The 21,488-nt window shown below is 36.6% G+C and overlaps 1 protein-coding gene across 7 annotated transcripts in view; it reads left to right on the top strand.

Moving 5' to 3' along the window:
• The window catches only part of LOC150093675 (transcription factor CP2-like), a 357,564-nt gene that overhangs the window by 286,894 nt on the left and 49,182 nt on the right, over positions 1-21,488 (top strand). For all 7 annotated transcript variants that reach the window (XM_090412621.1, XM_090412620.1, XM_090412622.1 and 4 more), the window contains one exon: positions 8,094-8,143. In XM_090412621.1, the coding sequence (XP_090268747.1) occupies positions 8,094-8,143 (50 nt within the window). The remainder of the gene's footprint in view (positions 1-8,093; positions 8,144-21,488) is intronic.

The raw sequence follows: 21,488 nt of genomic DNA on the forward strand, positions 1-21,488 counted from the left end.
TATTTGTTGAGATTTGAAAAGTTTCTCAGGACTGAGGCAGGAATAGTCTCTCATATTCGTGCCATATAATGAAGTGTGTGCAGAGTTAGTTATTATCATTACAGGATTACACTGTGATGGATTAACTGTTTTTAGGGAGAACAGACAAAACACAAAGGGCAATGGAGTATTTTTAATGATTTCAAAGAGATTAAATTCAATGAGACTAGAAATATCAAAGGTAATGATGGTGTGAGTGATTATACAAGCAATTTGTATGAAGCTATCTCTAGTGTGAGATGGATGTTAATAGAACAAAATACACAGTTGGGTGCAATTAAACTAAAAACTCAACCAACCAAGATCATCTGAAGAGGACTGTGACCCACCTAGATAGATAAATCTTATAGACATAAGGAAAATTATCATTATGGGCAGTAGCTATGGAGATATATAGACTGGAGAGAGAGGAGAAAGCATGTAAAATGAGAGAATTTATAGATTTACATAGGCTTATTATAGAAGAACATTGAATCAAATAATACCGGATGGCCCATCTTTGTCAAGCAAATTTTGAATTTTTTTGAACATCACCAGATTATTTTTATTAGTTATGAAAAACCACATCATGTTACTTCCATTACTTCCATACAAATGCCTTCCATTTTCAGCTTTTTGTTCATAGAGAGCCATTTCTATGGAATGTTACATGACTTATGATCCGCCTTGTAATATTGGAATCTATAAATGAGGTGACCATCTGGTAACAGCCACAAATTCAGATGAATCAGCTTGTGACAATTTGTATAACTGACGATTTCGAGTAGAAAGCGGATACACATTCAGATTTTCAAATCATGCGCAAAGGGGTCATGTGGTTGCACTCAACAAGATAAAAGGCCAAAGGCTGTGCTAAGCAAATTGTGTTTGAAGAAAACTCCTTTAGTGAAGGAATAAAGCTGCCAACTTGGATGTCTTGTAATGTCTCAAAGACATCATCTAGATGATTTCCTGCAGGGAAGAATTATTGGAAAGTTTGAATTGGATAGAATTGGGCAGGCCACAAAATTACTAATATCTCACTTAGCATTGTATCCAGGCAGCATTCCAAACCAATGGAATGTGTTTCAGACATTTGCTAAGAGGTCACTCTCGCTCTACCATGGATCATGAAGATAGATTGTTAGTTATAACAGTAAAATGTAATTGACACACAACAGTAAGTCAGCTTGCAAGTTGGCTCCATTCAACCACAGATGTGCAGATATCTTAACAAACTATTGCAAGATGTGCGACAAATAGGCCTATATGCCCGAATTCCTATAGTCTGCATCCCTTTATCCACAGCTCATCATAAAGCATGTTTTCAGTAGTGTTGTATCCATAAAAATTGGACAACACACCAATAGGCTAATGTACTTTTTATAGGTGAGAGTCGTTTTAGTCTTTCCTCTGATTCTAGATAACACTTGATCTGGTGTGAAAGTGGTACTGCTTACCATTGCAAGAATGTTCTTGAAAGGGTTAGATACAACAGTGCTGGGGTCATGGTGTGGAGAAGCATTATGCTTAATAGAGGCACCAAGCTACAAGTGCTTAAAAAAAGGGACTATGACTGATGGATTGCTATGATATTGCACTGAAGTTCTTCAACATCATGTTTGATTGTTCCATAGTGCGCAAAGAATTCATTTTTATGGATGACAGTACAACACCACATTCTACACAAGCAGTGGAGATACTTCTGGAGACCAAGGATATTAATCGAATCTCGTGGCCAGCAGGCTCCCCAAATCGCAACCCCAATGTTTGGGATACACAACAGGGAGATGCATTGCTGCTTGAAATTCCCTTCCAGAAAACAAACAAGGACTCATTCTTGCTCTGAGGGAGGAGGGGGGGGCAGTTTGCCTTGAGAACTCCTGAATCATTTGGTGCTAAGCATGTTACAACATTATGAGAGCTGTATCGCAGTTCAGATTGAATATATTCAATACTGAAATGTCTCTCCACACAGTTTTCTGTAAGCACTGTACATTAATTCCTTAACGTCCTTATGAAATTTGTAACTTTTGCCAAAAATGTATTGCAATTTAATTTGTAATTTTAATGGCTAATATAGCTTACTTTCGTTTAGGAATGCCCCTTTTTTTACAATGTCATTGGCTCTTTACCCAAATTCTAGGGCATTACTGAAGTGTTATAAAAGTAATACTTCAGTCATGAAGGAGGAAATTTAGACGTTCTTTTCTATCTCCTTATCCCGGTGATGTGCCTTCATCTGCTGTTAAGATGTTAAAGGAAGTGGGGGTAAAGTAATGCGAGGGAATTATTTGAAAAAAACGGTTTTTTATATATGTATAATATTATTGTTATTAAGGGTGGGTAGAGAGTGTTTGGGAGAGGGGGGTGAGAGAAGGATCTGAAGATAGAAAGTATTTTTGGAGGGAAGAGGAGGGATTTAAGGGAAAAAGTCAGGGGTGGGAGTAATGGGGTGTGTGTGCTGCAGACTGGAAAAAAGAATGCAGGTAGATAAGTTAGAGGTATTAAAGCTATTGAAAAACCTTGATTCAAATAGCAGTCAGACTAGTAATTTATATTTTCCGTAAGCAAACTCTCGGTCGGTGCATAAAAGTATGTACTAAAATTAAGAGCCAAAAGGCTTCACTTCGGCAATGCAAAATTATGTAAATTAAGTGGACATTAAATTCAACATCATTTCAGTTCGCTTACAGAAAATACACCTCTCCAACACTTCGAGTTCCTTGGTACTGAGAGTTTTTGCTCTCTTAGGTTTCTGCCTGGTCTCTGATGAAAACCAATGAGTTTGAAACAACTGTCAGACCATTGAAACCTTACCAAAATGGACTAATAGGAGGTGAATATATGGGCACTTTGAGCGTTTGTGTCACCTATAAGTTTCTACTAGGGCAACTTGTAGTATGGTATAATAAATTTAGTTTAATCCTTTATTCAAGTGTGAGCAAACAAAGTTTGCGCCTGAAAGTATTTTCAGGACTGGGGTAAGGTGGTACAACACTAGGGCAACTCGTTGCAAAGGTGGAGCAAGCTACCAACACTCCTGTCTCGGTATCTCCTATAATGCAAAACACATCTTGCGGATATGTCTAATGTTATGCATTAAGGGAAGGGCCACTACCCAGACTAGTTTCGACCTTTATTGAGGTCTCTTCAGTGGGAGCCAGGCCCAAGCTGAGATACCAGGCAGAAGCATTCGCAGGCCATCTCTACCTATAGGAGTACCACCTTACCCCAGTCCTGAAAATACTTTCAGGCGCAAACTTTGTTTGCTCACACTTGGATAAAGGATTAAACTAAATTTATTATACTCTAACCAAGTGAAAAATAAACTTTCAACATTGTAGTATGGTAGCGAGTGTATTCCCGCAAGCTGTCTGGTCAATTTTCGTACGAAACTTTTATAGTTTTTATATTCGGCTTTGAAATGATGTTGGATTTAATATCCACTTAATTTATATAATTTTGCATTGCCGAAGCGAAGCCTTTTGGCTCTTTATTTTAGTAAAAGACTAGTATTTATTTGGTTATTGGCCATGTCTCTGATCCTGTCATAACTGGGATGACACATTGGTTGCAAAGTTTGGCTCTATTTTTCTGGTTTTATTTTAATGCACAGGAATTTGTTCATTTTGCCAAAAACTGTCCAGCCTAGTTGAATTCTTTTTATTTCTTCATAAATGCTACTTTTCCTAATGTAAAAGTTCTTCCAAAGAATATATATTCCTGTACTTGTTATATTTTGTTATTGTTTATTGTTATTTGTTCTTCTTTCATCTGGTTTCCTTCGATATTTATCATTATTTTAGTTTTCTCATAGCTTATGTATAATCCTACTTGTTTGATACTGCTTTTGATTCATTCATTGTTTCTTCTAGTTTATTTTTGTTGTTTGCTGTTACCACAATATCATCAGCATATCATAAAAATGGTTTAGTTTTTTACCATTGAGATTAATCCTTTTGTCATTCCACTCTAGTTCACTTACAGCATATTCTAATATTGCATTGAATAATTGAAAAATAGTATTCCCTTGGTGTACTATTTTATTTATTTGAATGGACCTTGGCCTGACCAGCCAATCTCCTCTCATACTGCGCCTTTTCTTTCTTCACTATGCTCAGCGGCTTTATACTCTTCATGGATCCGATCACCACCATTGTCGATCTTGAACTTCCTTCATAACATTTTATTTTCCAGCACAGCTTGCTTGATTTCACTGTTCATCCATTTCACTCCTACTCTATTTACTCACTTAACCCTTGGTATGCAGTTATACATTACTTTTGTCAGATACTGCCTTGTGAGTTTCCATGCATTGTCATCTTTTCTGCTCAGATCATCTACCCAACGTACTGATGCTAACTGACTACAGAGCTTCCTATAATGACCCGTATATAGTTCCACATATATCCATATTTGTGCAGTAACCTTTTCTTGTTTTATCACTTCCCAAACAAGCACTCATGATCACTCTCACCAACTGGCAGCAGTGTCAACACCTCAGTAACAACTACATCTTGTGAAGTTATCACCAAATCCAAAATGTTACAGCCTCTAGTTGCTTCAGTCACATGCTGCTTGTGATATATATATCTCAGAAACTCAACAGACTCACTCTCCTTGTTCTGGTACACTATCTCCTCCTTTCAATTCTTTATTTCTGTAATTAAAGTCTTCCATCAGGATCACCTTCTTTTTACATGCCCAAATAAGTTGCCTAAACATTTCACAATCAGTATTCTCTACATTACCTAGCCTATAATAGTATCCTATCAGTTATACTAACCTGTTTATTTCAACTTCACACCACAACAGATTCAAAATCTGTGCATGCACTATCAACTTGATACAATTTTCTGTGGACACAATTTCTCTGCAATCATTAACAGCACTTCCCCCTCCTCTTTTCACATTTCTATCCTTCTATTTCTATTCCTGACATCACATCCTCCTTAGGCAACCAAGTTTCACTTATTCCAATTATCCTTGAGCATATTGACTCAATCAATGCAACAATCTCAGCTCTCCTGTTTCGAATACTCCTTACATTTGTGTACAAACATAACAGTCTCTGTGTCTTTCAGGCCATTCTACCTGCATCAACATTCTCTATTCCATTTAGTTGTTATCCTACTTTAGAAATATTGTTTTTGTTTTCTCTCCAATTTAATAAGTTTGTTGTAAAAATCTACATGTGTAGAATTAGATAAAATTAGTTGTCGATAACTAACTATTGTTTACTGCTGTAGTTCCAAATAACATGTTCTTAAATTCTTATTCTCCTTATTCAGATGTGCTTTATATGTAAATGGCTGGTTTTTAATTGAAAATGAATTATTATTATTATTAAGAGAGACCTCCAGGGAGTCAGCGACTCATCGAGGGAGGCCACATACTACTTGCACCAGCTATCATACTTATTCTTGAATTCACTATTTCTGCACTCACTGCACTCTCAGTTAAAGGGATTGATTATATCTGAAACAAGGAGTTCATAAATGTATGCAATTGAACAGTGTTGTAATGTCAGGTGAGCTGTAAAGGAATATATGCAGTGCAGAATTGTAGTTTAATATAAAAGTAGCTTCATATAAAAGGCATTGCTTGTTTACTACGAATGCTCTGGATTCAAACTCTGCATAAGTTATTTGTGTTTGTAAAGCTTTCTTATGGGTGATCTTTTTTTTTTAAGACAAATTAATATTATTATTTTATTTTTTTATTATCAGCAGACCTATATGGAGTCAAGAAACTCATCGCGGGAGGTCCCACTTTCACATGCACAACTTATCATCATACCTTGACGTAAATGTATTCACTGTCTCTGCACTCATTACACTTTCAGGCAGCACATTCCAATCACCACACCACTTTCCATGCAAATAATCTATTCCTTACTCCCTTGTTCGCACCTGCCTTATACAGCTTCCAGGGATATCCTCTCATTCTCCCCCTGTTTCCAGATATTCTATGAAAAATTTCATGCATGTTAATCTGGTAATTACCCCTTTACCAATTATACATCTCAATCGTGTCTACCCTCTTCCTTCTATCACTAGGCTCTGTAATTTGCATTCTCCTAATCTGTCTTTATATTCCACATTCAAACTAAAAACTGACAGTCAATTGTCTCTGAATCCTCACCAACAGTGCATCATCCTTTTGAAAACCAGGTGGCCAAATCTGTGCACAGTAATCCATATGGTACCTGATGAAAGCCCTGTATGATAGAATGTGTAGAATACTTCTATGCATTAGTGTTTTCTTCATTATTCCCATAATCCACTGTTCTCACAGTTTTAGCAAAATATCCACAAAAATTTCAAGTCCCTATCCTCCTTCACTCACCGATCTTTCATCTCCTCCACCTTCTATAAAATATCTCCACCAATCCTATACTCTGCATCCCATCTTTGCTTCCCAAATTTTAAAACATATCCACTTTGCTACATTAAACTGATATTCCAACATACTCACCCATTCAGATAGTCTATTTAGGTCCTCTTGTAAAGCTACATCTGTTCTACTTCTCATTACTCTCTCTCCAACTTTGCATCATCTGCAAACAACTATATATCACCATTTAAGCATTCCTTTCCTATGTCATTTACATACAAATTAAACAATAATCCACCTGTGTTTACAACCCAGTTCAGAAATCAAAAAAGTTTAGGCATCTTGGTATTAGTTATGTAATATACAGGGTGGTCATAAATTAACTTTCCCTCTAAGGTATCTGTAGCTAAAACTAATACACGGAATGAGACCACATTTTATATTGAGACTTTCAAAGGCATGGGGAGATGAATTCCGCAAAAAAAAAAAAAAAAGATTTAGTACCAAAAGTCGCCAATAGGGGAAATTTTGGCACTGGCAGAGCAGAAAGCATCAAATATTTGCAGTAAACACAGGTAAAATGGATTATGCAAATTTTACTGTGCGTATGTGACAGCAGGGCCACTAATTCCACTTAAAATGGGATTGGGAACGTTTAGGCAGTTATTCGAATGACTGATGAATTGTGCTCAAATACAGGTCCTGTAACCTGCTCCATTTACTGGAGAGATTTATTGATGAATGGCGGAAAATTTTGTCATTCCTGCATTGCTGCAAAGACACTGTTTGGATTCCATAATTTTTTATGCAGGATGGAGCACGGCCACACATTGAAAGTTCAGTACAGCACCTTTTACGCCAACATTTCAGTAATGAGAGGGTTATCAGTCAGTTCTTTCCAACGGCATGGCCTCCTCAATCCCAGGACATCACTCCATGTGACTTTTGGCTGTGGGGGTATTTGAAATCCATTGTGTATGTTGGTGGCATTCCCAACTTGCATGTCTTGAAAGAGAACATAAAACGGGCTGTTATGAACATCCAATCCGACTCCTTACGCTCAGATGTAGAGCATGTCGCACATCGGATGCAATTTGTTGTACACAAGAAAGGGCAGCACGTTGAAAATCGTGTATGTGATCCAGGGAACCCTGATTCTGATGAATGAAACATTATTTCCTGTGAGTTCAATCAGTACATTAATTTCTGTGTCTCTCGCAAGTTGTTGTTTTAGTTTAATTATTATTATTATCATTGTAACGCATCACATATCCAGCTGGAATGAGTGATGCGACTGTTGCTTACACCATCGAAATGTTATTATTCCATTTTATCTGCCTTTAATGTAATTATCCGCTTGCTTTCGGCTTCGCCATCCAAAATTTCCCCTAACGGTGACTTTTGGTACTAAATCTTTTTTTCACGGAAATCATCTCCCCCCGTGCCTTCAAACGTCTCAAAATTTGGTATCATTTCGTTTATTGGTTTAGCTACAGATGCCTCCAAAGAGGGAAAGTTATTTTAGCCACCCTGTATTTAAATGGTGATTATTTAAATTGATCTTTAACTTAATTACAATAATTGAATTTTTAAAAGTTAGTTATATTAGTCAGCAGTTATTCTTCTAATTGCTAGTTTATACATCATAAGTTAAACTTTTCCTATATTACAAGCTAATATATAAAGCAGTTTCATTTTAATGGAATAATATGTTGTTTTTTTTTTCTTTTTTTTAGGCTTATTCGACCACTCCTTACTATGTATATATCCCTGCCAACAGAACAAGGTATATTTGCTAATGATTAATTACATTCTGTTCTTCCATCAGCATATTTTAATGTAGTCATCTGTTAAAAACTTTAATAAATGGCAATTTTACATCCATGTCAAGAATTGACTTCCATAGCATTTCATCAAACTCTTCAAAGGTGATGGTCAGTTACAGACATGTAAAAGCTGAGACAGAAACCAAAAAACTAAATATTTTATTAATTAATCTTAAGTGGCTTAAACTTAATTTGCATAATGAACCAGATAGTTTCCAAAAAAGTACTCTCTCAGGTGTGCAAATGCATGGATTTTTGTTAGTCTTTAAGTACGAGATGAATGTCATTACCCATTTGCTTATTTGGAGGCCTGAAGTGGCTTGAAAAAGTTCCACGTTTGCTCTCTAGATCAGGATTTCAGGACCATGTAAAAAATAAAAAAAAAATTAAACATTTTTTAAAATATATAAAACTGATAAAAAATAGAAATAAAATCCTAGCCTACCCATGATATAAAATACAGTAGAAGTATGCAAATAACCTTTTTTGGGTGGGAGCAACATTGAAAAAACATTTCATTGAAAAGAAAAATGCATAGTAAAAGTTGAACAACTTACATATATGAACTGTGGACTCAAATAAACAAATATTATTGAAGAGAGAAGTAAAGAAATTTGAAAATAAGAACCAACTTAAGGAAGTAAATAGTCAATTGGGGTGGGGGGGTGCTGCTTATCATTTTTAATATGATAATTCTTGGCTATTAAGTCAACATGTGCCCTCAGAGAATATAGAGAAATAGAAAATCTAGGTTAGTGTAAAAATAGCTAAACAAAAGTCACAGGAAGGTTTTGTAAAGAATATAAGGTTGATATCATGAATTCAACCAGAAATCTTAAAAGTGATATAAAAATGAAGATATTCAAAATGACAGTGATTAGAGCAGTTTGTTTCAAAAATATTAAATGAGATTGCTAGTGATGACAGAACGATAAGAAAAAAATGCTTATGAAGATGTTGAAAGTTTATTTTTCACTTGGTTAGAGTATAATAAATTTAGTTTAATCCTTTATCCAAGTGTGAGCAAACAAAGTTTGCGCCTGAAAGTATCTTCAGGACTGGGGTAAGGTGGTACAACACCAGGCAACTCCTTGCAAAGGTGGAGCAAGCTACCAACACTCCTATCTCAGTATCTCCCATAATGCAAAACACATCTCCTTGCGGATATGTCTAATGTTATGCATTAAGGGAAGGGCCACAACCCAGACTAGTTTCGACCTTTATTGAGGTCTCTTCAGTGGGAGCCAGGCCCATATGGAGATACAAGGCAGAAACATTAGCAGGTCATCTCTACCTATAGGAGTTGCCAAATGGTGTGCCACCCTTTTTTAATAAATTACTCTGGATTTAGAGAAAGATGGTGAAAGTTTATTTTTCACTTGGTTATAGGAGTGTTGGTAGCTTGCTCCACCTTTGCAAGGAGTGTTCTGGTGTTGTACCACCTTACCCCAGTCCTGAAGATACTTTCAGGCGCAAACTTTGTTTGCTCACACTTGGATAAAGGATTAAACTAAATTTATTATTATGCTTATGAAGAATGTGATACCAATCTTCATTTTTAATATGATGCTATCTGTTCACTGTTCTAATGTTTTTTTCAGACATTCCTATATTCGTCTCTAATCTTTGATGAACCTTTTTATTTCTGATCAAACTCCTAGTTGTATAAGTTAAAATTTGGTTTGAAAACTGTATTATATATAGCTACTTCAGTATTTTGACTGATTTTTCACCTTATTCCATATAAATTTTCAGCTAATTTCCTACCATACCAGCTTTGTTTATTCTGTTTCTTTGCTCTTATTCTATTTCCATATTTAATTTACAGAAATTGTGCTACAACTTTCCATCTCCACCACTCGATCCACCAACTACAATGAACAGCAACTATCATCATCCATACCAACACCATCTACTGCCCACCACCACCATTAGTGTTTTCACAGACAATCACAAACATCCATGCCCATGGCAAGATTCAAACCCACAGCCTTTTGGCTGGACAGTAGATACGCTAACCACTCGGCCAACCAGGCTAGTGAGTTAAAAGGTTTTAGTCTGGTAGTCACTTCCACAGGCCAAGAGGTAACTTTCTTAAGGAGCCTATGGAGTGTTCTGATTTGGGTGCTGGTAAGATCATATTCTATAGGGAAGTAGGTAGACCGATCTAAAAGTAAAGAGGAAAGCTTCCTGTGTAATCTGATCAGTTTAGAACCACAGTGGCATTTCCCTTATCCACTTTAGTAATTACTATTTTTCTGTTGTTTTTCATTTCTTGCAGAGCTTTGAATTCTTCTTTTGGTAGGTTGTGTTTTGATGATTTATCTTGGGTAAGAACATTGGCTACATAGTAAGAACATTCAGTCTGATATTGTTGGCAATATAGTTGGGAAGGCTGCAGAAACATCATTCTACCTGTATCGTTATTTCTTCTGCAGGGACCTTTTTAGGTGCTATAGTGAAGTTGTGGCCATGTGCAAGTGCGCTGATTTCTTCAGGGTAAAGGATGATAGGTTTATTACCATGTTGAGAGGTAATTGGGGTTTGGAGGCTGAGTTCTTTTTTAAGTTTTCAAATTTTTTAATGTGCTGACATCATATTCTTTGAAATTATTTTTCTGCTGAAGCATTCAAGACATTGGAAAGGATTGTCCAGATGTCAGCGTTCAGCATAGCAGCAAGCTCCACTTCTAGTGCACAAATAGCTTCATTGGTGTTGGCCAAGAGAACGCAGGAGTAGCAATCTGCTCCTGTAGAAAGGTGAAGCTAGTGCGTCTGTATATGTCAAGAGCCTTCAGTGGCATAAGTCAGTGTTTTAGTTTTACACAGTTCAGGATCACATTATCCTTGCAGCGTTTTAGAAAGGCTAATTGATTTAGTTGTGTTAATCTTCAGGTTTAACTTGCCGTGTGATGCAATGGAATCTCCATGGGTGATCGTAATTCTTGTAAATAAGTTTATATGTTGGTTAGACATACTTCTAATTTTTAGGAAATTACAATGTAAACTAAATTATTAATTATAAAAACTTTAATTAATAACTACCTATATTTCAGCAATGTTACATTGCCATCTTCAGGGATCACAAAACAATAATGTGCATGCAGGTGCTCACACTAAAGAAATGAGACTGAAGAAAGGCAAATGAAGTCGATCCTAGAATCCTAAAAGGTGCCCCGTAGCGGGCTAAATTGGATTGTGTTGGCCATTGGGCTGACGATCATCCCCCCCCCCAATAATATGGGATTATAAAAAACCTATATAACAGGACAAAATTAATCAGTTCAGATAACAATGCCTTAACTACTAAACTTAACCATATCTTTAACACCTTAACCAATGACTACAACCCCCAAAAATTCCAAAATATATTAAAACCAGTTAACCCCCCTCCCCCCTTCATAGCAGAGATTACACTAAATCTATCACCATTCCATATATCTGGAGTACTCCAAAAAAACTAACAAAAATCCTAAGAAAATATGATCTGACAACTAGTTACAAATCACATCAAAAATTGACATCTTATCTGGGATCAGGTAAACACCTCTAGATCAGGGGTGTTTTCAACCTTTCAGACAGTGTGGGCTGATTAAAAATTTCAATGAGGCCACTAAGCCTTACTGAAGTATTTAGAATTGTAAGATGCTTTCCAGATTCACAAGGAATGCTGTGCATTTGATACTTTACATAAAATCCTATAAAAATAAACAAACTCGGCTTTAAGAGCGTAGGTAGGAGTCAGGTTCATGATAAGTAAATACAATCAATACTTGAAAAAAGATAATTTAATGAAGAAAACATTCATTTTTTACAATGTCAATGAGCAACTTAGCAATGTTTTTCCTTGACCAGCTTGTCGATGTTGGCATCAATGTTGGAAGTCGCTATGCACAGAGTATTCTTGAGCTGTTGGTCCATAATCTGAGTTCTTGTCTTGGAATTCACATGCTTCATTCTGGAGAAGAACTGCTCATATAAGTATGTGCTTCCTAACAAAGCACATCTTCAAAGAATACCGGCGAACATTAGGGAATGCGTCCTCAGAAAAAAATGTAGTCTCTTTAAAATGTAAGCAAGGGCACATTGAATAATTTTTCTCTCAAAGAAGAGTTGTTTTGGAGTTCAAGCAGCTCCATTTGTACTGAGCCTGGCATTTTGGCAGCATTGACACTGAATGGCATTGAAAATAAATCTAAAGAAGACTGTTGGTAACGAAAATCACTAAATCTCTCTTCGAACTAACTTCGCAACATGGCTATTTTGTAGTGTATTCATCAAGAGACAAACAGTTGGACTCAGCGAGAAGTTGAAAATGAGTTAAGTCTTTTTTTTGCAAGTTGTGCCTCCCAAAGTTTGAACTTGGTCACAAAAGCTTTGATGTGGTCAAACAGAGTGTGCACCAGTTGATCTTTGTAGCCACATATTTAGGACATTCATATGCAACAAGATGTTGGTCATGAAGGCAAAGTCTGTATCCACTTCGGATCATTAAATTGCACAATATCAGATTCCCCTTGGTTTGCATGAACTGCTGTATTTCGCTCCTTAAGTCAAAAACTCTTTTAAGAACCTTCCCTCAGCTCAACCAACTCACATCACTATAATAAACCACATCGCAGTGATCCGCTTCGCACCCTTGGATCAAAAACTCTTGAAATTGATGATGATTCAATCCTCCTGCCCTAATAATGTTGACGACATCACAATAACTTTCATGACATTCTCAAATCCAATAGTTTTTGCACACAAATTCTCCTGGTGGATTAAACAGTGGTAATGGACAAAATCTTTTCCTTCTATCTCTGGTTCTTTCCGTAGCAGCACAACAAATCCTTCGTTCTTTCCCACCATAGCAGCGGCACCATCTGTTACTACACCCTCGAGGTTGGTTAAGCTGAGGTCGAAACGCTGGAGCGTTTTCTTGGCGGCTTCAAAAATATCAGTGCCTTTCATCGTTCCCATCATAAGTATGAGTGCTAGCAGTTCTTCTGTCACATTGAATTGTTGATCAGTGCCACAGACAAAGATAGCCAGTTGTGCTGTATCCTTCACATCTGTGCTCTAATCTAAAGCAAGTGAATATGACGTAAATTCGGATGACTATTTTTTTAAAGTTCCTTCAATGTCATTGGCAAGTTCTTCGATGCATCATGCTACAGTTACCCCAGACAAACTCGGTTTTTTAAATACTTCCTTATTATTTGGGCACAGAATATCCTCAGCAGTGATGAGAAACTCTTTCACAAACTCTCCGCCCAAGAAGGCTTTTGATTTTTTAACTTACTTTGACGCAAGCTTTGCTCTCTTCCCTCTGCCTTTTAAACGTACCCTGCTAGCATTTTAAATCAATTTGGAGATGGTTCACTTTCCACATAAAGCCGCCCTTGAAGGTGATCAAAATTGGATGCATGCTTTGTCTCACAGTGTCGTTTTATATTGTATTCTTTTGAACTGACACTGACTCACGACAAATTAAACACACTGGCTTATCGTCTGTTGGCACAAAAAAGTACAAATTGGTCCACTTTTCATTAAAAACCTGACAAGAATCACTTGATTTACGCTTTTTACTCATAGATGCTATGTGATGGAAGGTGAACTGAAAAAATGATCTAAAATGGCCGTGTAATGGTTATTATCCACTGAATATGTCTCCCACTAATGAAAAAAGTCTGGCAATATGAAACCACAATAGGCTATGGCTGACATGACGAACCTGTGTGTGCTTACACACAAATATCACACTGTTCACGACTGACTGACTGTGGATGAGATCCTCTTGTGTTTATATGAAAAGAACGAAGTATCGAGAACCTTCATGATGTATCTGAAAGGCACTAGACAGCACACTTGAATGAACTACTGTTTCAGCCATCTACCTGTGACATTATTACTAGTACTTAAGTACCTCTTGGTGCTGGTAGAGAGCTGAAGAAGCATGTCTATTTAATATTTATTTTTATAGGAATATTATGTAAAGTATCAAATGCACAGCGTTCCTTGTGAATTTGGAAAGCATCTTACAATTCTAAATACCGCAGCATAACTTAGTGGCCCGTGGGCTTCATTGAAATTATTTTTTATTTAATTGCATTTTAATGATAAGTAGTTATATTTTCAAAATGGCCAGCGGGTGACAGCAAAGATCTCCGCAGGCCATGCGTTGAAGACCCCTGCCCTAGACCAACCTAGAGTATACCAGGTCCTTTACAGTTGCAAACTGTCCTACTACAGCCAATATCACGATTACCGAACACAAGGACTACATCCATTTCCACCAGTACAGCCAATCAGGACTTGCTGATTGGCTGTACTGGTGGAATATGCTGGAAGAAGGCCACTTTATTACACTGCAGCAAGTTCAAGTATGAAAAATTATAACTTGAATCAGCCTCGGCTCTGAAAAACTTCCCAAACCTCAACAAATGTGGGTGCTTGAAACTGCGCCAAATTTGGGAAACTTGCATTCTAAGATTGTCAGCACAATGGCCAAGACAACCCAATCTGCTAGGGGGGGGGGCACCTTTTAGGACTCTAGGACCGACTTCTTCAGTTGCCTTTCTTCATCCTCATTTGCTTAGTGTGAGTGCCTGCGTGAACATATCATTGTTTTGTGGTCACTGAAGATGGCAATGCAACATTGCCAAAATATAAGTAGTTATTAATTAACGTTTCTATCATTAATTATTTAATTTACATTGTCATTTCCTAAAAAAATTAAAAAAGGTTATGCAGATAGAATATGTGCCATCCATATTCTTGAGATTTTTAGACCATCATTATAGTTAGATTAGGTTAGTTGATAATTTCATAGGCATCTTTAAATATGTACTCATACCAAGTTTTGATGTCATGTAATGAGCAGGTACCTTCAATCAATTGTGTGTAGAGTATTCAGGGTGTAATCAACAAAGCCAGATTTACCATAGTTATTAAATTTACCATGGTGTTTATGCTCCTTTTTCCAGATAGGAATTGTGTGTACAGTTTTCTATATAAGACAGGTTACAGATGTACTGAATACAGTATACTCCATGGTGAACCAGAAGAAGAAAGAAATCCTTGGAGGAATTGAATCAAATCTATAATTTTGCATGAGATTCAAAGGTGACATTAAGGTTGTATTTGTGTAGTATTCTGTTTATTTTATCTGATATTTGTTTAATCTATGGAATGGCTACACTTTTATTTGATCTGGTCTATATTTATTATTAGTCTTTATTGATATTATTTTTGCTGTAGCCATTATTTAGGAAAGTATTGCTAATAATTTTAATTTGTGGTTTAGTGCTTGCTCATTGGAGCAGATCCTTAAAGCTCTGTTTTTTAATGTGTTAATGACACTTAGTTTTTGTGTTGGGTGGTAGTAAGAAGTTATGTGGGTATATTGGCCAGTGTGTGTAGACTTACGATAAGCAGTGAAGGAAAGACTGCTGAATGGAAGACATGTGACAAGTATATCCAGAAATCAAGTGTGTTCTGCCTTTCAATTTCAGTTTGTAAATTATATGCATTTGTGTTTGTTCAGGTGAATGAGGAAAGTATTTAAAGTCTGGTGGTTCATGGTGCCAGGTAACGAAAACATCATAACCATACTAAAGCCAGACTTTGGGTTTTAAAGCAAAGAATCCAGAGCACATTGCCCGAAAGCTTCCATGTAAAAGTTAGAAATAGGGGGAATAATGGCAAGCCCATAGCTGTATCCTCTTCTCGCAGTTTAAAAGTATTTTGCCAAACATAATGTTTGTCCTAAAAGAAGAATTGTGTCATTGATTGGGACATTTGTCAAAAAGCCAGATATGTGAAAACTGACTAATAAATCACTTTTATCAAGTGTGATGTTTTTACAAAATGTTGTGTGTTTTTATATAAAGGGAGAAATGATCTACTAAACTCCTTGAGTGTTGATGTTAGCTTCTAGTCTAGGTGATAATTGGAGCTGTTGATACCTTCAACTATCAGTGGAAGCAGTTTTATGAATCATAGGCAGACCGTAAATTCTCAGGGGAATAAGCGTAATGAGGAAGTCGTTTTTTTAATGGTGTCTGAGGGCCACGAAGTGACTGATTTTAGTAATTCTACAGTTTCCTTTTTAATCTGATTAGTTAGGTTGTATTTTACAAGTTAATAGGAGTTTTCATCAGATATTGCTTGATTCATTTTTTGAAGGCGAGTTCAGTTTAAAATAACAGTAGCATTCCCTTTATCAGCTCTGTTAATTACAATATCCTGATTTGCTTTTAAAGATTTCATGGCTGCTAATTCAGTTTTGGTGAGTTTGCTAGTTAATGCTTTAGTGTTATTTAAAATGTTGGAAGTTTCTAATCATATTTTATCAGCTATATTAGTTGGGAGAAACTTTATGTTCCTCTCAACATGATATATAAAATCCAATTTGTTAACTGTCCTAGGTGCTACAACAGAGTTTAGGCCTTTACTAAGTAGCAAAAGTTCAGAACGTGGCTTAAAAAGTTAACACATGACTGTTCATTAAAGGCATTTGGTTACTCCTGTTTTATCACTTATTTCTGGTTGGTTGCTATAGTCAACTCTTGTTTCATTCTAAGAAATTTGGCTATAAGTTTTACTTTTACTTTCTTTGATTCCAGAGAATGTTTAGCTGAGTTCTCAGTGACCCTCTCAAGGACATCCCAAACATCTGGATTTAAATAACTGAAAAGTTCCAATTTTAAATTTAGAACCTGGTCTTGAACAAGTGCCAAATTTTTGCGAATAGTCTGAACCGCAGTATTGCCTTTTTTCATACTGCTATAAATTTGTAGTTTTTTCACTAAGGTGAATTTTCTTTTTTAGCTTGATGCCGTTGTGTCGGAATAAAATGATGAGTCATCCTTTTTTCCCACCCAACACTAAGTTACCTCATAAGGAGAGTATAAGGACATGCTTATGCCTCCGGACAGAGAATGTGCCATTTAACAATCCAAGAACATGTAAATGTCCAAATGTGTGAGCTCTAGACAATGTTAAAATAGCCCATGAGTTAAGTAGAAATTAGTTGTAAGTGAATTAAAATATAAAATCATGTATAAATCGCCAAGTAAATGTGTATAAGCTAGAGCAAACTTTAAGCCATGTAAAAGCAGTTCGTAGCCACGGCGTCCAATCAGCAGCCGCCGTATGCGTGACGACACCGCCGAGTGAGGGAGCTGTTTTGGAGTATAAAGGTTTCAGCGGGAATTCGAATCACTCTCTTATCTCTTGTCTCCGGGTTTCGTCGGCACCTAGTCCTGTCGGAGAGCTGTGTAGAGCTTGCCGCCACGTGTAGCAAGAATCCCCCCTTGCTATGTGTGCTACGTGGGCCAAGGCTGCAACTACAATGTATTCAGATCCATAAGAAGAAAGAGCCACTGATGAAATCAACATCAGTGTTCAAATCTGTGTATGAGTGTTTTTCGGTTCGTATGGAAACAAAGGAATAGCAAGACCGCCATCAGTGAAGGTACAGTGAGCCGACCAAAGTAGCCAGTTCAAGGCAAGAACGGTAAGCGGAAGATTTTTTTATGTTAAATGTTGAATTAAAGTAACCGAAGAGTAGGGAAACAGAAGTTAAGGAAGCATGCTATTTCTGTGTAGTGTTATAGGAACAGTCTGCAATTTGGACAATTTTTGTCTACAGTTGAGAAGGAAGCATATTAGGCTCCAGCCGAACAGGAGGCCGAGGTCAGAACTGTTTGTGTGATTTAAGAGCAGTAATGTTATATGGTCAGAACGTAACTAATTGTTAACTAAAATGGAGGGGGGGGTTTAAGTAAGATTAAGAAGTATTATCCTAGAGAAATTCATGTCAGAAGTATTGAGTTGTCTTGTGTATATATGAAATATTACATGTGTGATAATATTAAGTAACTTGGTTATAAGAGTCTGAGAATAGATGTACGTTTAGAAGTGAGGAATTTATGTCAAGTAAGGGACTATAGTATAGAAGTTTTGAATGTGATTAATTAAGTAAAGGGAACCTAGACTCTTTTAGGATTAAGGATTTGATTAACATGTATACTTGTCTTTGTACAATAATAAATGTGTTTCTTTAAATATAATCAAATGAGTTTGTCATCCTTTCTGTGGATTTGAGCTACCGTTTGGAAAATTTCGTACCATGCATTTAAGGGGAAACCATTAGTGATAGAAGAATTGGGACTACGACTGCTTACTTCTTGAATCCCTACATTTTTTTTAAGTATTGGATGACATATAAGAATTTGTTGCCGGCTGGCGCAGTCTTTAATTAATACAAATTCATCGGCAAACGAATATCTGATATTAAGTGATACAAAAATTTATGTTAACTGTAAGGCTAGAGTAAAGACAGAGATATAACAATAAGGCAGTCACACAGACGTCCAAGATATAACAATGCAGTTAAGAACAAATTGCTATCTCTACATCTTTTTAAAAATTCCATTTCATTAATCAAAAAAGAAACGCTCATCTGCAGATTACTATAGTGATTTCTATGTTTGTGCATTACTTCTTGGATTATAAGAATTCTTTCTTTTAGAGTTACATGATGATCAGCATTCATTTTTGACAAAATTATGGAGATAACTACCATATTAATAAAATTACTCTAATATCCCAACATTTCGACATTCATTTTGAAGTCATCATTTGGAGTATACACTTTCACATATACACAGACAAGCTACATTACTATTCAGACAGTATGCCAAAGGGATGTTAATTCAGTTATTGCTAGCCTGACCTCCAGTGGAAAAAAACAAAACAAAAAAACTTCAAGGCTATATCCTGTTTTTACATGGCCAGGGAACAAATTCATATTATCTTTTTAATACAGCAATAGTGGTGGCCTAATCAATAATTTAACATAGGTGTTTGTTATAATAAGGATAAGAACCCGGAGTACTACACAATCCTAATTGTAATTTATATTGACCTCTTGGAACCAAAGGTTATGTGGATAAAATATGTGCCATCCATATTCTTGAGTTTTTAGACCATCATTATAGTTGAGATTAGGTTGGTTGATCAGAATTTTACAAACCTCCTTAAATTTGCACTCATACCAAGTTTTTCAGGCGGTTTTCTCTATAATTTTGTCAAAAATGAATGCTGATCACTGTGTAATTCTAAAAGAAAGGGCATGTCACTTTTGAACTTCAATGCCCACCATAACTGCAAGAGTTCTAGCATCAGTTTCTTCAAACATAAATTATATCCTCACCCCCAAAACAATATTATTATTATTATTATTATTATGGGCTACTCCATGGGATCCTTAGACTCATTCAGGGAGGCCCTAAACATCATGCCAAGCACTATCCAACATTTGTGCAGTATCTATCATACCTTGCTTTGAACTCATTCACAGTCATGGCACTGCAACAGACACTGACAACCCATTCCACTCATTCACCACTCTCCAAGCAAAAAAATCTAGTTCTAACACCGTTCCTTCAGTGACCCTAGTTCTACTACTACCAGACCTATTCTGAAAAATTTCCTCCATTGATCTTGTTCTCGTGAGGTTCATTCCTCATAAGGAACAGGTTCATTTCTCGAACCTGTTCTCATAAGGTTCGTTCCATAGACCTGCTACCATCTTGGTCACTCACCTCTGGATCCTCTCCACCTCTTCGTCATCACCAAGAAATCCAGGTAACTAGATCTGCATGCAGTAGTCAAGATGGGGTCTTATCAAGGCTCGATAAAGAGGAATAATAACTGCTTGTTATTATTGCTCATCAAAGTATTCTTCAGTAACCAAGTATAATCTGCTGAGCTGCTTTAGCCACTTTTGCATTATGCTCTCTGAACTTCAACTCCCTATTCACTAACACTCACAAATCTCTGCTTCATCAATTTCCTGGAGTACAGTTCCATCAATGTAGTATACAGCTAGTAATCTTTTCACCCCAAAATGCATAACCTTACACTTCCACATTAAACTGATAGCCATTCTCCTTTGCCCAGACTGCCAGTCTATCCAAATTATCCTGAAAAATTTTAACATTGATTGGATTAACTATTGCTCTACCCAATTTTGCATCATCAGCAAACAACTGAACAGTTCCTCTCAGATCCTTTCCTATATCATTAATGTACAAATTAAACAGTAGTGGCCCAAGAACAGAGCCATGTGACATTCCACTAGTCAGGCCTTCTTCTGGACTTTACTTCTGAATAAACTACTCTGATATCACTCCGTCAACCACCCTCTTATCCACATCACCAACCCTATATCCATTCCCATGTGCTGCAATTTATTGATTAGAATTCCATGTGGGATTCTGTCAAATGCTTTTACAAAGTCCACTGTAAACCCATTACCTTTATTCAGCTCAGCTGTCATGATATTATAAAATGTAAGCAAGTTACTGAGGTATGTGCTGTCTTCACAAAACCATGTTGCCACCCATACAGTATCGCATTTCCATCTCTCCATGCCTGTATTTTGCTCTTGACCAACTTCTCCATTACCTTGACAAAAACTCCTGATATGCTGATCAGTGGTAATTTGCTATATCAGTTTTGGAGCCTCCTTTACACAGTGGAACTATTTTTCCTTCATTTCCACCCTCTTGGGACTAACCCAGAACCAAGACTTGGATTAAACAATGTGGTTAAAGGCACTGACAATTCCCTAGGACCTTCACATAAAACTCTAGCTGGTATTCCATCTAATCCCATAGCTGTATTCATATCAAAGTTCTGTAATATTATTATTATTATTATGGGCAACTCCAGGGAGTCCTTAGACTCATCGAGGGAGGCCCAAATCATGTTCATCACAACTATTTGACATTCATACAGTATCATTGTCACAGCATCCACCACAGACTCTGGCAGCCCATTCCACTCATTCACCACTCTAAAAGTAAAGAACCCAGCTCTAACACCCTTACTAACCACACTTTTGCTATGCACTTCCATTTCATTTATCTCAGTTCCCATATGTCTTTGCCTCTCTCATTAATGCAATATCTCCACCCGGATGATATACTCTTGCAAAGTGATCACTTTGTAATTCTACTATTTTACCTGATTCTGTTGCCTCCCTACCGTCAGCATTCATTAAAATCATTCTGCCATAAACATTCTTCCTTTTACTTGCAACATATTGAAAGTACTATTTGGGATTATATTTGGCCTGCACTGCTAATTTCCTTTCTTTCCACACTGATTACCCTTCTGGCTTGTGCTTTGTACTGCTCATTTGCCTACTGGTTACCTTTCTCTTTGAATTCCCTCCATATTTTTTTCTTTTTTTGTAGCTTCAGCTAAATGATGTTATTCATCCATTAAACTCCCACTTGGTTTACTC

This window comes from Typopeltis vanoorti, chromosome 23 (assembly GCF_054136105.1).
Source record: "Typopeltis vanoorti isolate ZY-2024b chromosome 23, IOZ_Tvanoo_1.0, whole genome shotgun sequence".
Lineage (NCBI taxonomy): Eukaryota > Metazoa > Arthropoda > Arachnida > Uropygi > Thelyphonidae > Typopeltis > Typopeltis vanoorti.